The sequence below is a fragment of the Poecilia formosa genome, unplaced genomic scaffold, assembly GCF_000485575.1.
Source record: "Poecilia formosa unplaced genomic scaffold, Poecilia_formosa-5.1.2 Scaffold180, whole genome shotgun sequence".
Lineage (NCBI taxonomy): Eukaryota > Metazoa > Chordata > Actinopteri > Cyprinodontiformes > Poeciliidae > Poecilia > Poecilia formosa.
Window position 1 is genome coordinate 367,691 of NW_006800119.1, and position 16,698 is coordinate 384,388.

The 16,698-nt window shown below is 39.3% G+C and overlaps 1 protein-coding gene across 17 annotated transcripts in view; it reads right to left on the reverse strand.

Annotated features, from left to right (window-relative positions):
• The window catches only part of LOC103147315 (inositol 1,4,5-trisphosphate receptor type 1-like), a 124,655-nt gene that overhangs the window by 75,166 nt on the left and 32,791 nt on the right, over positions 1–16,698 (reverse strand). For 9 of the 17 annotated variants that reach the window (XM_016678333.1, XM_016678319.1, XM_016678329.1 and 6 more), the window contains 24 exons: positions 12,589–12,688; positions 12,340–12,500; positions 12,074–12,215; positions 11,826–11,984; positions 11,559–11,731; positions 10,676–10,795; positions 10,382–10,573; positions 9,552–9,803; positions 9,326–9,467; positions 9,103–9,256; positions 8,776–8,969; positions 8,561–8,699; positions 8,409–8,463; positions 8,119–8,284; positions 7,125–7,292; positions 6,956–7,027; positions 6,743–6,880; positions 6,478–6,603; positions 6,183–6,383; positions 5,106–5,357; positions 2,991–3,116; positions 2,692–2,820; positions 1,972–1,989; positions 1,493–1,519 (listed from right to left, as the gene is read on the reverse strand). In XM_016678333.1, coding sequence (XP_016533819.1) covers positions 1,493–1,519; positions 1,972–1,989; positions 2,692–2,820; positions 2,991–3,116; positions 5,106–5,357; positions 6,183–6,383; positions 6,478–6,603; positions 6,743–6,880; positions 6,956–7,027; positions 7,125–7,292; positions 8,119–8,284; positions 8,409–8,463; positions 8,561–8,699; positions 8,776–8,969; positions 9,103–9,256; positions 9,326–9,467; positions 9,552–9,803; positions 10,382–10,573; positions 10,676–10,795; positions 11,559–11,731; positions 11,826–11,984; positions 12,074–12,215; positions 12,340–12,500; positions 12,589–12,688 — 3,406 coding nt within the window. The remainder of the gene's footprint in view (positions 1–1,492; positions 1,520–1,971; positions 1,990–2,691; positions 2,821–2,990; positions 3,117–5,105; positions 5,358–6,182; positions 6,384–6,477; positions 6,604–6,742; positions 6,881–6,955; positions 7,028–7,124; positions 7,293–8,118; positions 8,285–8,408; positions 8,464–8,560; positions 8,700–8,775; positions 8,970–9,102; positions 9,257–9,325; positions 9,468–9,551; positions 9,804–10,381; positions 10,574–10,675; positions 10,796–11,558; positions 11,732–11,825; positions 11,985–12,073; positions 12,216–12,339; positions 12,501–12,588; positions 12,689–16,698) is intronic. The other 8 variants (XM_016678332.1, XM_016678331.1, XM_016678330.1 and 5 more) reach the window with 2 other exon arrangements.

Below are 16,698 nucleotides of genomic sequence, written 5' to 3' on the forward strand. Positions count from 1 at the left end.
TTCAGCTGTGTCTAATTTATGCTTTGGACCTTCCACAATAACTCTTAGTTAACTGTGGCTACAAAATGAGAAGAAACAGCTAATGTCTTAAATACAGATATAACAAATGCAGGTTTTTAACAGTTGCCCCCCCCTACAATATTTGTATAAAATTTCTACAAAAGAATGACACTTTCAAATTTGTTTTTCTTGTCATTAGGTGAGAATATGAGCTTGTTTTATTTTACATCTTTTTCTATTTGAAAATGTTAAGTTTATCTTTATTTGAGATCCAAAAATAGAGATAAAATTTGGGTTCTTTAAAAATGACAGTAGATGTTCTAAAGTTGATATTTATCTAAATTTCTAAGATATCTTTATTCAAAAAGTCATGTGGCATTTGTGGCCTATTTCTTTTTTTTTTTTTTTAAGTTGGCTCTGGTCTAGATGAAACTATGTGTTAAATTGATCTAGTCAAAGCCTACGTCTAAATCCAAATCTGTTCCAAGACTTAAAATGTCACAAAAAGTTTTATCTTCAGATTTGAAGACTCATAGGACAAATTTAATTGAAAGTTGGTTCCAAAAAAGTAAACATCACTGCACTTTCCATATTGTTATTTGTAAAAAAAAAAAAAAAATGGCATTGTATAAACCATGTACTTCCTTCCGCTTCACGGTTATGGCCTACTTTATGTTGGTGTAAAACCACAATAAAATGTTGCGGTTGTAATGAAACAATGTGAAAAGGTTTTAGGGACCATGAGTAGTTTTTTGTTAAAGATGCACCGATCCACATTTTTCACTTCTGATACCGATATCTGAGGTCTCGCATTGGCTGATACCGATCCGATACAGAAAAGCAGCACTGAATTGACTAAAAACATTTGTTTCTTATTTTTAAATGCAGATGTTAATATGCTTGATTGACATTTTATTTGATAACTCTGCACTTTTATATCACACTTAAACACAGCAACAGCTTCACAAGTTTAGTCAAACATGTAAAAACGACAGCTTTAATTTTTTCAGTCAGTGTAATTAGGAGTAGAGCAGCTAATGTGAAATAAATAAAGTGAAACTGACAAAAACAATAGATTAAATACGTCAGTCAAACATGTAAAAATAAAGTGCAACAAACCTTCTTTCAAATGGTTCAGAAAGTGCAATTAGGATTTTTAAATATAATGTAAAATTCATAATAAAGTATGATGTCACTCGGAGCACAAAGCATAGAATTAGACTGAATAGATTGGTTATCGGTGACAATGTGCCCAATCTACATTTTTTTTTTTAAATATCAGGACTGATACAGATATTAATACTGGATTGGTGCATCTCATTTTTTTTCCACAGCCCACCAGAGGTCCTGTTTGGATGAACTCAAAACATTTCAGGTCCACCAGACCAGCTGTTGATAATCACACGCTTACCTAACACAACACGTACAACAGACGCCTACCGACAGCACAAACGGTATCTATCTGCCAGCTGCCCAACAGCACAATAAATACCTCCGTTATCTTTCCAAGAATGGCTGCCTGTCAGGAGAAAAAGGTTGCTGCTGTGTCAACGTGTATCACTAAACCTCTGCTCTGAGTTTTATAAGGGTACACTTCCAGACTCATAGATTAAACATCAGGATATCCCGTAGGGAAAAAGCATTTCACACACATACACACACCCACACACAGTTTCAGGGGATTTTTAAGTCTATGATTTCCAGGAAAACTCAGGAGGGCTCCAGACATGTATTACCATGAGGTCACCACACAGCAGCAACATTTCATATACAGTACACACCACATCCCACAACAACCTCGAGTTACACATTCAGATCTGGGAAGACGTCTATGTGCTGACAAAGCAGTGAAAAGTTGAAACTACAGCGGATGACTCGCAGCATTCAGAGCCAGTGACTCAGCAACACACCCAAAAAGTTGGGAGTGGAGGAGGGGGATGGAGACGATGGTGGGAAGTTATCACTACTTACATACATGTGGCGAGCCATCTGTGTAAAGGGAAAAAAGTCAGCTTGAATGAAATAGAGCACACGTGATGTGGGTCAATTTTAAAGCTGCAGATTGCAACTTTTATTTAAAAATATATATATCATTTTACATATTTGTTGAAACTATCACTATATTGTAACAGTGTGGTAGGAGACAGATAAAATGTGGAAAAATATGCCTTCACCCAGCGCTAACAAGAAACAACCAATCACAACGAGGAGGAGGAGGGTCTTAGCCCTGTCAATCACTCTCCGTGTAGTGCTGCTCACTCCCTTTTGCGACCTCCCCATGCTCTCTGCTACAGTAGCAATCAGAGCTTGCCGTGAATGGTAAGGCTTGTTAGCATAGCCACCGATGATGGCGGATAAACGGTTTCCTGTAACAATAAGTTGTTTCTCTGCCATTAGCAAGTACACAAAATTGATTGACAGCACTAAGAACCCCCCCCTGGCTTTGATTGGTTGTACTTCTTCAGATGGCAACAGTAGCTCAAGGAGGATCTTTTCACATTTTATCTGTCTCATAACATACTGTCACAACCTGGTGATGGTTTTAATAAACATGTAAAAAAAACTATATAAAAGTCACATAAAGCAGCTTTAAGGAGATTTTCTTTGACTGTATGCAACAACCTAAGAAACACACCTGTAAGCCTGCTCGTGTTATGTAAATCAAAAATCAGTGGTGTTGGCTTTCACTACCTGCAGGCTGGTGCTCTGGTCAGAGAAAGGAGAGCTGAAGAAACACGTGACGATGCTCATGACGGTCTCGGTTACGTAACGCTCCAGGATTGTATCCGCATGCTTCCTGTCACTGGTGTTGTTGCAAACCTAAGAAAGCACAGAGGAGAGAGATTAGCGTGAGGCAAGGCAACGGGACCCAACTTCCTGGATGTAGGAGACGGTTAACAAACGTGCACCGATTGCTTCGCGGACTTAAAAAAAATCTCCTGGAAGTTCATTCTCACTGTTCCAACAATGTCACATAGGTTCTGGCTCACCCTGCAAATGTCCACCAAGAAGTTCTCAAACAGCTTCCACATGTGGTTGGATGTGTAAATCTCTTTCATCTCCACCTCGGTGTCCACGTAGCAGTGGTTTAAGAAGTTGATATAAGCAATCTTCACCTTTCAAGATAAATCAAAGACTTTTATAAAGAAAATGAAGAAAAAGATATCTATAAAGCAAGAGATTGCTGAAAGCAATACCATACAGATATATAATTACTTTTCATCACATGTTCAGATATGACTCATCCCTAAAAGCACATTATTTAGCGGCCTAATTATTAAATGCTTGATGGAAAAAAAAACTGCATATTTAGAGGGGAATAAAATACGCCTACAGCTCTTCATTTATACAAATAAAATAAAAAAAAGTTTTTGGGGTATGTTACTGCGCAAGAAAGAAACTTTAGGGGAATTTGATAAACTTAATCTTTTTATGTGAGTGAATTGGCGGGCAAAGTCATCAGAACGTGTGGTTATAGTGTACGTCAAGTGCGGTTGTAAAAAAAAAAAAAAAACAACACATTAGTGGTCGCTAACAGGAAAGAAAACCAGTCACAACGGCCCTGCGAAGAAGCAAGACGTAGAGGAGCCTTCAGAAAGTTGTTTCAGTTGCCTGTGTTGTGGTTTTACTTTCGCAGCAGTGAGAATTAGCCTTTTTAATTCTCAAGAAGATGAAAAAGAAGCTCAGTTTCATCGTTCAAAATGTTCTGAATGTCAACTGAATCATGTGTTTCTCCTCCTTCTAACGCACTTGAACTCTTCCGAAACAATTATCATAAACTGTAGTGAAAAAAAAAAAAAAAAAAAAAAAAAAAAAAACTATGGAAATAGTAATTTGTAAAAATATCTCTACAAAAAGCAAGTGACTCCAGACACAACCTACATGTAAGAGGGTCAGACATTAAAGTGCAGGGATTTTGGCAGCATTTGAGCCTTGAAGATTCTCTTATTATAGCCGGGAAGATGTAGAGCAAAGTTCATAGGTTAAGAAACAAACAGGCATTATGCACAAGAGAAAAAGCATGAGAGTTGCACTGAAAATCTGGCAATTTTCAGGTTAACCCACCAATGGGGGACTCAAGAATCTGTTCTTTTTCCATTCCATAAAAGCACCATGCATAATCACTCACAACAACACTCTTCAGTGCTGAAGGAAAGAAACTCAGTGAGCTGTTTTCACTATTACTAAAGTGTTCAACGTTAAATAAGAGAACCCGCCAAGCTGTTGTTAAAGGAAACTGCATTTTCTATGCTACGTCTAAGCATCATTCAGGCTACTAATAAAATGGAGTGAACCTTCCAGTGATTCCATTCGAAAATATTCAGAAAACTTTCACAAAAAGAAACAGTTTTTGGCAGATTTGACGCAAAAAACAGCAGAAATTGCACTTCCTTTTCGCACCGAACAGTATGCCGCTCACAGACAACCTCTTCTAATCATACCTCACTGCTACAAACACAGCAGGTACTAATGTCACAGTGAACAGTGAGCCTCTAAACTGAAAATGAATCGTGAATCCTCCCAAGTTCCCATACAGTTAAGAACCAAACCAGATGTTGTAAACTAAAGTCAGTAAATAATGCAGGTTGTCTGTTTTGGGTAGTTTTATCATCAGGTCTTTAAGCTAATTTCCGGCTGACACCACTGAAAACTTCAGCTTATAGCAGGAAGATTGAATCAGTTGTTTCATCTTGTTCAGCTTTCAATCTCAATCTGATGAGCAACATTCTGGGATTTGGAGACGTAGGCAGGCTTCTATTAATCTCACAGTAAAAGGTAAAAACCTACGTTCTTGAGGAAACACACAGAGACCGTTTACTGTAATGCTAACCACAAAAAACTGTAATTATCGATTTCAGATGTTCTACAAACTTAACCACTTTCACATACCATGTGACGTTGCCCCTGTTCTCAAAATAAATTAGTAATAACGGCTCACAAAAACATATTTTCAACGCTGTTAAACGTAGGGCTTAAAGAGAAACTGGGACTCTTTATCAGTAGGTAAAACTTTTACAAAATCTGGAAACCACAATTAGACTTTGCATTTCTAATTGGAATACGGCCAGATTAACTAAACTGATTACAAATCTTTTCCCTCACACCTCTGGGATGCAGTCTTCGTGGGTGACAACCCGCACTATGTCATCCAAGGGCAACAAGGAGTTGCACTTTATCTCGGTGTAGACGTTCTTTCCCTCAGTGCAGACGGCCAGCAGCTCCACCAGGTGGATGTGATACATCAGAGGGCTGTTCTCGTCCAGCCGTTCCCGCTCCGACCGCATCATTTGGATGAGGGTCTGGAAGGACGCACGGTCGTTGTAGAAGACCAGGACGTCTTCACCAGAGTTCACCAGCTGGGTAGAAGAACGGAATGATGGTTGAGATTCCACATCAAATCACCACCTGGGTAGCATTGCTTTTGTTGCTGATTACTTCTTTTTTATGGTTTAAAGGTCAAATTACTGATAATTAGTGTGGTATTTACACATATTTCTAATGTATACTAGTTAAATAAGTTATGGCAACACCCTGAAAGGGTCAAACTAATCAGAGCAGATTAAAAAGTAGAGGTGCACCAATCTGATGTTCATATCTGCATTGGTCCTGATATTGAAAAAATATTCTAGACTGTTCAGTACATTTAAATCTGTGTTTAAACAAAAAGTTTTAAGTCAGTTCAGCTGTTTGTCTGTACTGCATCGGCCAATACTAAACCTCAGATCTCTTCATCGGATGTAAAAAAAGTGGATCGGTGCATCCCTTGCCTGCATTCTTGCCTGTTTTTCTTGTATGTTTCAGAGCCAAAGGCAATTTTCCACTCCAGTAGACCGAAGAAATGTATTCAATTCAAAATCAAATGAATTTATTTAATTCATTTGTTTATCTTTTTATGTGAGTGAATTGGCGGGCAGTCATCAGAACGTGTGGTTATAGTGTACGTCAAGTGTGGTTGTAAAAAAAACAACAAAAAACATATTAGTGGTTGCTAACAGGAAAGACCACTTTCCTGTTAGTGGTCGTTCACTAACAGGAAAGGGAAAGACCTAACTTTCCTGTTAAAGACCTAGAAATGAAAGATCCAAACAACTAGATTGCATCGTCAAATGCAATCTAGTTGTTGCTAGATAAAATAAAAAAAACAAGAAAAATCTATATTGACTCGATTTCCACAGACTTACCTCTGCCATGACAATGTCCTGACACTTCTTTATGAACTTGTTGTCAGCTTTAACAATTGTCTGAAGAAATTTAAGGTACTGGACGTGTCGCCCGTGTGTCTCAGTGCAGTGGACAAAGTGCTGAACGACACGCTCGTTGATTTCATTGCACAGCTGTGAATTATTCATGAAGATGTGCTGCATGGTGACAGCCTCAAGGATCTATGAGAACGAAGAGAAGGGTGGAAAAAAAGAAAAGAAATCAGCTTTCCCAGAATGCTTCATGTGTAAAATGCAACTTTCAGACGACACTCACTCCTGGGTTGAGGAATAAGTTGATGTGCTTGTGGAGAAGAGTCTGGTTTTGCTGGTTCCCAGCGCAGAAATTCTGCAGAAATTCATGAGCCAATTTCATGATGTCCTGCATTCGAACATCTTCACCCTGCAGTCAAAACGAAAAACTTTATTAGTTACTAAAAACGAAAAGGAGGTGGAGGCAGACTGAGTAAAAAATATGCAAATCTTTCAAGATCCCGCTATGAGTATGCATGTAATTCACTGCAGAGTTAAGACTTTTGAACCTTCTCGTAGGGGATCTGCAGCAGCTCCAGCACCACGCTGTGAGCTCCCATGTTCCTCAGCAGCCGTTGCTGCTGTTTCTTGCTCTTCTTCCCTGAGATGCCCTCCTGGACACACAGTTTACTGAGACGTACAAGGATCTAAGCAAGTTGGAAACAAAGATTAGAATAAAATCCCTTTTAAACTTGTTGATCAAAATACAAAAACTAGTGCACCTCTTTCACAACTCTATAGTTGTAACTGCTGGTGCTTTCTGACTTCTTCTTATCTGAACCAGGAGAATCTCCCTGTATGGAGACAAAAAAAATTACTTTGTCATAGTTTTGGATCCTACTAAGTCTTATAGTTTAATACTGAGGGCATCTGAGGAAATATTAAGGCAACCTTCTTTTTGCTGTCAGACTCTGAAGGGCCATCTCCATCCATCCCATCCTCTCCTTGCCTCTTGTAAACCCAGAGTTCAGATTTCTCCACAATAGACCGCAGCTGGTCCAGATCGGACTTAATCTGCTTGTAGTTCTCGACGTCCTGACTGGTAACAAGCAGCTGAACCTATAAATAAAGGAAGTTAATTTTGGATAAAATAACATATGGATTAAAATGAAGAATATTTGGTTGTTAACATCTTGCTGAGTAGCTGTTCGGTTGATGTACTATTACTGTGAATTGTTGTATGATTGCTGTCAGTAATAATGATGTACGTGTAGTTAGATGTGATGCGTCATGACTTAAAAACCAACTCAGTTAAATATAAGGACTGTCAGAAGGTTTGTGGTTGAAAAGGTTTCTGTGTTTGAGCCAGAGTTTAACTTTGTGTTCAGTTTCAGCTAGCTTAGCAACAGTGCTAATGCTAAAAGATTGCTAGCAAGTCGTTTGTTAACATTGAGGCAGTTGTTGTTAGTTAACATTTAGCATCTCATTGGGCTAAAGTTTTACATGCTTTATTCACAAATTAGCTCTTATTTATCTCTTTTTAACATGAACCACTAACCAGATGTTGAAATTGATACTAATAATTTTTGTTAGTTGATTAATCACATTTTAAAAATTGGTGAGATTTGGATTCATTAAGGCATCTTTAAGAAATTCAGCATACCATTTATTAATTGTCTATTGTTGCTCATCTTTCCAGGGTCATGTTGTTGCCTATATTCAGCAAATATTGGGCACCGATTTATGTATTTCTGTGTAATTCTACTCAGAAATACAATGTGAAATCTAGTCAAATTAATTGTTTGTGTGTTGTTGCCAATTTTAACCCGTTTTAATCAGCAAAAACCAAACTTCTAAAGATATGTTAAACATATTACGGTAACTCAACAGAATGCCCTGGAAATGTATTGTGGGAAGCAAAAAAGTGAAATCTGGTATGGTTTACTTGTTTGAAGGCCATGAGGACTTCCTGCCTCTGGCTGAAGTGTCTGAAGAGCAGGTGAAGCGCTCCGGACACAAGTGGCGGGTAGTCGTGCATCGTCAAATGCAATAGGACCCTCAGAAATGTCCGACCACCGTGATCATCCAGATCTAAAGGAGTGTTTTCCTCGCTTTGGGAAAAACAAAAATAGATAACATTCCCTAAGTTGTGGAAGAACTTTATTTTTATTTATAACATTCTACTGGAGATTTCACACACACAAAAATGTCTGGAAATACAGAGAATCTGAGTACCTTCCACCAAAGATCCCTTCTGCTTGTTCCTCAATGTTCTCAAAGTCAAGATTTCCTACAGTTCAGAGTTAAGACACTTTTACCAACTCTACAAATCGAAGTGTCAAATAAAAAAAAAAAAATCAGCTTTGTTAAGTAATGTGGTTTCATACCAGGCATCTGAGGCGTGATGTTGTTGCCTCCGTTTGCACTGACAGCGTTGTCTCCTTGAGGATTGCTCTCGTCAAACTCACGTTTGAAAATGCAGAGCAGGCATGAAATCCTGTAGTCTAGCCGCACGTTTAGAATGAACTACAGGAAAGAATAAAACGTTGCAGCATGAACTAATGTTTGGTCCTGAACAATTAGGCATTTCACCGACACGTACCTGCAGGATCTCGATAATCTTGAGCTTCGTGTCCATGACCATGATGTCTTCTCTCTCGGGTTCGGTCTGCGTTTTCACCACGTCTCCTTCTGGCTGATGGGTCGGTGTGGCGGGCAGTAAGCCCCCTCCTCGCAGCACTACCTGCGTCATCAACTCGCCCACTCCATGAATAGACTTCATTACGTTACTGCCACCTAAAGAACACGGAGCAACATCCAAACTAAATCAAATAATGACAATCTGAGAAACTGGCTTGGTGTTTCTTTTGTCTTTAATATCTCAGGTGGTAAAACGGGTCAAGTTGGGCTCCAGAAACAAACTGCTTACCTTTGCTTTCATCTCCCTTCTCAATCTTGTTGATGGGGAAAACAGTGCTGACATGAACACAGTCTAAAATGTTGAGTAAGATCTTCGTCAAGCGCAGCAGGTCGCTGAAGTTGTAGAAGCCAAAGTATATGAGGTTTCTGGCCAGATTTACTACCTGCAAATAAAGTTCGAACATATTTATTTGGCTCTCATCTACTCACAAACCTCAAAAGAAAAGAATTACCTCAAAGGTGAGCTTGTTTTTCTCCTTGTCAGAGAAGGGAATATTTTGCGACACCACCTCTCGCAGGTAGGTCTCAACAAAATCCATGGTGAGGCTGAAACGCTCCTTGATCTCATCTCTAGTGGTCCCATCGTTATCGTAGCTGTTTAACACGGAGAGAACGTGTCAGAGGCGTCTTTGGATGGCGAATGCACAGCAATTAAAAGTACACAGAGGTGACGCTCACTCATCAATGGCGATTTTAGATGGAATCTCGGACCACAGACGAGCGTATTTGACCGGCGTGACCTGCTCCTGAGGGTCCCGGTCCACGTGCATGTGCAACATCAGGCGGCAGAAAGAGGCCCGCAGGTCAAAGGGCAGGTCTTCGTCAGACATGCAGCGCAGGATCAAATCGACATCAAGCTGACCAGAGATCTTGTTGATGGCCAAATACTGGCGGTCCAGACACATCCGAGCAAAGAGGTTGAGTTGGCACCTGGATGGAGAGACAGGAGTGTTAGCGGCATCAAACCTTGGGAGAGTAATACTAATACAAGAAATGATTTGATACGTTATAGGCATAAAATCTGTATTAATAGTTGTCCTGTTAACAGATTCTGCCACCTGAGTTCTGGATTTACATGACTTTCTTCAAAATTACCAAAATCCTCTTTGCTGATTAAAGTTCTGCTGTAAGTTACCAGGTCATGTCCTGGTAATTAATGCAACTGCGTCATATTCTCCTAATTTTCAAATAATGGACTGAGTTGAAGAGATATTCCAAGTTTGGGATATTGTTTATCCTCTAATGTTTCAACTTCTAGGAGCCTTTAGAGATCACACTGAGTTGGTAAATGACTCCATTTACTAAAGAGGCGACTCCTGAAGGCAAAGTCACTCCACACTTTTCATACGTTTCATTCTACTTCCAAATGATGCATGTCACCTAAAATCCCCAATAACTAATTTGTATTTTGCTGTAACATGACAAAATGTGGAAATTTACATGAAGTACCATCACTTTTTGAAGGCACTTCTAATGTTTTAATTGTCTTTACATGCAAGACATCTCACCTGTAGTAGCTGACCACTTCCTGGTCCTCCTTCTGACCCTCCTTTGCATCCTGGGCCAACTCCCGAACGCTCTTACTGCGGACCTCTTTGCAGTTGTCTTTCCAGAACAACCAGACCTCCTCCACCTCTTCTGGCTCTACAGGATCCTCCCCATTTGCCGTTGACTCAATCTCAAACCTGGACAGCACTAATCTGGTGACAAGTGGAAAAACGTTTGTGTTCTTTTAGTGCTCATGTTTGATCCTCCACTTCTCTCTCTCTCTCTGTCTCTCTCTCTTTAAACGAGTGTCTTACTTAGTTTCAATGAGGATGTCAGCGTTGCTGCTGTCCAGCACTGCATTGCAGATGAGTTCCTGAGTAACTGGGATGGATTTGTGCATGGACACACAGAGATCTGACAAGTAGTCCAGAAATCTGTGAACAGATTATTTTATAAGCATTGGAGAGGCTAAGGCTGCAAAACATGGATTTATTTTATGTATTTTAATTTTAGGGCATATATCTGGAATAAAGTCCATGCATCGTAGATAAATTAAAATTTTCTTAAAGGGGCAGTATAATGCATTTCCCAGACACATAGGATGATTTTATAGCACAGTCAAGTAACTATGTTGCCTTTACTTATAAAAATGCTACGTATATTAAATACGACTTGACTTTGTAATTTAACGCCTTGAAATTGGGCCTCTGTCTCTTCAAGAAACTCCTGCTCTTTCTAATGCTCCATCTTCAGGAAGCTCAGCAGACACTCAGCTCCACCAGGTGTTTGCCAATTGCTGCTGGCTAGTCTGAAGGAGCTGAGTGGGAGAATGGTGGAGTGAGGGCTTGGATACTGCAGGTCTGAAGAGGAGTTACGTCTCTAAAGCGGGGCTAGGTCCACCCAGCTGGATGGTTGCCAAGGAGATTAAAGGATTTCTCAAAAATGCATAAAAAAAAATCAAGGCAAGACTCCAGGTATATTTCATAACATGATGCAAAGCTCAAAAAGATCAATTTTACATAATACTGCCCCTTTAACATCAATCAACATGATTAACACCTGGAAGAATAACAATAACTGGACAGGTTTTCCTCAGTTAATATATTTATAGCCAATAATATTCTTTTAGAGACCTTACAAACAAATCCTGGTCACATCAGCAGCTTTTATCTCACTCTGTTCATCTGAAAACATCACCTCGGTTCCCGATTCTTCCTCACTAGAGTGACAAAGGTGTCAATCTCAGCAGCGGTGATGTGTTTTTCCAGCAGCTTCCGGTTGTTATGGAGCAGAGCCGTTATCGTGTCTTCTGCCAGAACGTCGTACCCAATCTGCTTCTGCATGAAGCGGAACTGTTTGGCTATATATTCCTGTGAACAGAATAAAAACGGTGTTGCTTATGACAAAAATAACAATAATAATATTCAAGACTGTGAGTTTTTATTGAAGCAGTTTGCAGTTTACCTGGTTCTTCCTGTAATCCTGTTGGGAATGGCGGAGAACTCTGTAACAGAGCCGGCAAATGTGCCTGAACGGAGCATGGCGCTGATCTCCCAGCTCCTCCAGTCGTAGCATGGGACCGTCCCCGCTGTCTGTGAAAGGAGCTTGGAGAAGCTTAAAAATCTGGAAAGAAAACCAATAAGTTGTTGTTTTCAAACAAATGGTATAATCTTATGCCAGTTCATATGAAGTCTACAGAGTTAAAGGCCTACCTGTTTAAGGATGTTCTGCTCTCTCATCAGTTTTTGTCTCTCCCTATTGGGTTTATTGACCATGATCTCCAACACGTCCTGCCCACTGTTGGGGATGTCCACCACAAAGAAAACCAAATCTTCTAGCAGCTTTGTCACAAACCTGGAAAGTGAAGATGAAAGTATTTCACTCGAGCAGATTTTTGTTAAATCACCCTCCCATGTTTATGAATGATACATTTAAATAACACAGTACCAGACATAGTAAGGCGGACTGAGAAGCATACCTCCTTTCATTTTGCGTAATGGTTCCTTTTTCCAGCTTGCCAGCTATAGAAGCTAACACCTTACTAGCATCGTTGGCGAAGTCTAAATCTCGCACTTCTGATGGTGGCACCGGGACTATGGCGAACGCTTCCTTGTCTTCTTTGACGGCCGACGTTCCAATCTGGAAAACGTAACAAAACGTCCAGCTGTCAAAGCAGACTGATCAACGTTACACTTGGTCAACTGATGGCCGTGGGCAAACCCCGCACCCGCAGCATGACGGGTTTCTCCTCCTCCTTGTCAATTGGGAGGTTGGTACTATGAACCCACGTGTTGGTGCACAAGTGTCGAAGTCTGACGTAGGAACTCCTGAAAGGCAAGAGAGTCGCTTTTAAGAAAAAACAAAACAAAACAGAAGGACGACAATTTCAAGTCACCAAAAAAAAAAGAACAATTACAAAGCAGAAGTAACAGATGTTTGTCAAAACTTTTGGCAAAAAGGTGGTATTCATTTGTTTTCAATCTCCAACACATTTCATCTTTCCAGTACACCACAAGAAACACAAAATATTAACAAGTACTCTTGAAATAAGACAAAAACTAACTTAAAAGTAACTTCTCAACAAGATATGGGAGCTTGTTTAAGTCATATTTATTAATATTGATAAATAAGTACTAGTTCCACTGGCAGATTGTTTCCCTTATAACATGGGAAAATGACAGTGGAACCAATAGTTTTTTATTATGTATTTTAAGGAATTGTTAACCTAAAACAAGCTCTTATGTCTTGCTGTAAAGTTACTTGCAAGTTAGTTTTGTCTCATTTCAAGTGTGCTATGATATTTGCACTGGACACTAGGCCAAAAATACTTGATAAGATTTTGTGTTTTAATCTATAACATATTTTATAGGTTATAGATTTGTTTGTGGTTATCCTCCTGGGAGCTGAGCCAAGTATTTTGTAGCCTTCATCAGGTTTTCCTCTAGGATTGTTCAGCATTTAGATACATTTATCCTCCCACCAACTGTGACAAGCTCCCATGTCTTTGCTGGGGATGGTATTTGAAGGCGGCATGTTGTTTTGAAGGCCTAAAACGTCAATTCATGCAACATCTGACCAGAGAATGTTCTTCCACGTGTTTGTGTGTAGGTGGATCGCCACATCTAAAAGCAGAAGTCGTATACTAATTGGGTTGGAACAAACTCTTTCCATTTTCTACTCGAGACATTCAACAATAACGGTCTCCCTTAGATTTCAAAACCTAAATTTAAGCATCATGTTTTTGTGTGAAGGAGACAACTCGTAAATTACAGATATAGAGGCCTGCAGGTAAATTCGAGATATCTTTATGAATTGGTGAGAAGTCAATCAAAACAACTCGAAACATGTTACAAGTGTTCAACTACCTCTAAAGCAATGAAATGCAGCACCTGACAATAAAACAAACACCATAAAGAAGCAGCTCTCTGAAACGGTGCCAGGGAAAACAGAGAGGAAAGTGCACAACAACAAGATTTATTGCACAATGTACTGTGATAAAAAGGCACACCCAATAAATAACAAATGGCTATAATAATCAGTCAGTGTCTGTTGCAACCTTATTGCCTCCCCGGTGAACTGTGGTGCATGTGTAGAGATTAGCTAGCGTTGGCTTGTGTGGCCTTATTGCTCCTGTAAACGCGTATTAAACTTCTACGCCAAAGGCTCGCTTCACTGTAACATCACCCGGCCTGCCCCATGTGTGACTGTCTGTGTCATCAGCCTGCCCTCAGGCGCACAACGCAGATAGTAGCCACATTCTTAGCAAAGATTATGTAACTGGCCACCGAGGCTAACGAGCTAACCTTTGTGTGCCAGTTCTGTCAGGCGCTAATTAGCTGGCGTGGCTAAAGTCTGAGAGGCAGGGTTACTTCAGGTTGAAGTGACAGGTAGTCGTGACCAAAAACACACAAAGGGCATGACATTGTAAAGGCTCTAATCACGCTGTGTAACCTCTGTTTTCATCTCACAAGGATAAGTACACCATTGGACTTTCAGAACTAAACATTCATCCCTCATACCATGCAGTCAAAGAGAAGTCGTAAACAAAGCAAAACCTGAACACAGATGACAAGACTGCAGTCAACAAAGGCAGGAACACAGCTTTGCTGTTTAAAGGGGCAGTGCAATATATTTTTCAGGCACATAGAGCCGTTTGATAGCACAGTCAAGTCACTGTGTTTCTATTACAAATATGCAAAACCATTTTTTAAATATTCTGCTAGTGTAAAAAATAAAAATAAAAAAAATACACAATTTTGCAATAGTTGTGTTTCCATTAATTAAGAAACACAATAAAAAACTTTCATGAATAAGCTTGTTCACTTAACAGGTCATTAAAAATGAAGGTGGTGACGGATGTAAACATTTACATGACATATATTCACATTTCAGCAATGGCACTAGAGCTTATCCATCAGCCATCAGAGGAGACGTTGACATCTTATTGAGGCACTGGAGCGACAAACTCCTTATTTTTGGGAGTGGCCACATATGTATGCGACGTTTTGGGGAAATTGCAGTCAGTAAATTTACAAAAGAGCTGCCAATGTCCAACTTTTGACTGAAACTCAAGTTTTGATCAACTGTACAATGCTGTAAGACCTTTGCTGCTGCATACAAACTGGTGTGATGCCAAAAAAGTTTTTTCAAATTTGTTGTGCAAATTTATTTTTATAACTCCAGTCGTGCAATTTAAAGTCAATGGGAACTAAGCTTATGCTGCTTTCGGTTGTTATAAATATGCTCTACGTATCACACAAAACGTAAAAGACCTTTGACTTCACAATCTGAAATTGACCTCTGTCTCTTTAAGAAGCTTCTACTCTTTCCAACACGCTGCCTTCAGCATGCCGTCACAAAATGCTTCTCATTAATGTTTCCTAGGAACTTTGAACTGAGAAGTCGTTCATATGATGAAGTCAGCAGACTCTCAGCTCTGCCAGGTGTTTGCTAAATGCTGCTGCCGCTAGTCTGGAGGAGCTGAGTGGGGAAGGCATGCTCTGTGAAGTGGAGGCATGCAGATGTGTTTTTGATGAGGGAATAACTTTATGACAAAAAACAAAAAGAAAAGAAAGGTCAATTTTACATAATACCCACCATTTGGACAGTTTCCATTAACTTTGATATATTAAACCTAACAGAAATTCAAGATCAGATGCAGATCAGATTACAAAACATCCCCACTAAATGTGTGTGCAGCTTACATAATATGTGGTTTGTATTCTTGCGTAGAAACATTAATAATTATGTTGATATTTTGAAATCTGGGAGTTTTCTCCCTCTCTTGTGTTCATCTAGGCAAGCCTGACACATTTTCTGCTTTGCCTTTATACCGTTCTTGTGTTTAAAAGATCTGCTTTTAGTCAAAAGAGAGTGATCGCACAGTCAGAACAGACACCACATAGCAAAACTGGTCCGTGTCCACAATTGCCCACTTTTAAACTCAATACCACAGAAACTAGTTTCAACTGATGCTTTAAATTCCCCCGCCACAAAAACACATGACTCACATGTTTTTCCTCTTTGAAATGTTTTTTGACATCACTGTGGTCTTCATAAAGGGACAGTATTTCATCAACATAGTTGTCATTTGTCAAGGTTTTTTTTACCCCATACTTTAAGATTCCTTCAGTACTATGTTTTCATTGAAAGTGAATGCGTCGTTGAACTCATAACAAAAAGGTTTGAATTTTCCTTCTTTTTCATTCCTTTATAAAATGATTTTGCTCCGAGTTTAAGCACTTTCAAGTAGCAGATGATTACAGCTGCAAGTCTTTCAGGTTTCCTCTCTACCAGTTTCGCACATTTCGGAAACTGGATTTATTTATTTTTTTTAATTCATCTTTGAAAATCGCTCCAGTTCAGTCAGTTTGGTTGGAGAGCATCCATGAAAAACTATTTGTCTTCCTAAAGATTCGCAGTTGGATTTAGGTCTGGATCTTGATTGGGCCAATTTAAGACATGAATATTGATTCATGTCTTAAATTGATTTGATTCTACATATTTGCTGTCTTATGGCAAATTACAAAAGGTCTCGCTCGAATTTTTATACTGCTGTTCCTCAAACACCAAATTTGATTATAACATAATTTCTCACTTATTAAAATCAAGCTTGGCTGTAATGTAAAATGTTTGCAACTAGGGGAGAGCAATAAATAGATTTCCTTTGTTTTTTGAAGATTTAATTTTTAGAAAATATGGAATTGTTCGTCACCAATGTACTTCTTTGGTTTCCAGAGGGATGTTAACTCACCCAAGAACTATCATGACAAACATGTTTTACATCTTTTTATTTCGACTTTGATTTCAGGTCAGCTCACTCAGGGAAATAAAATAG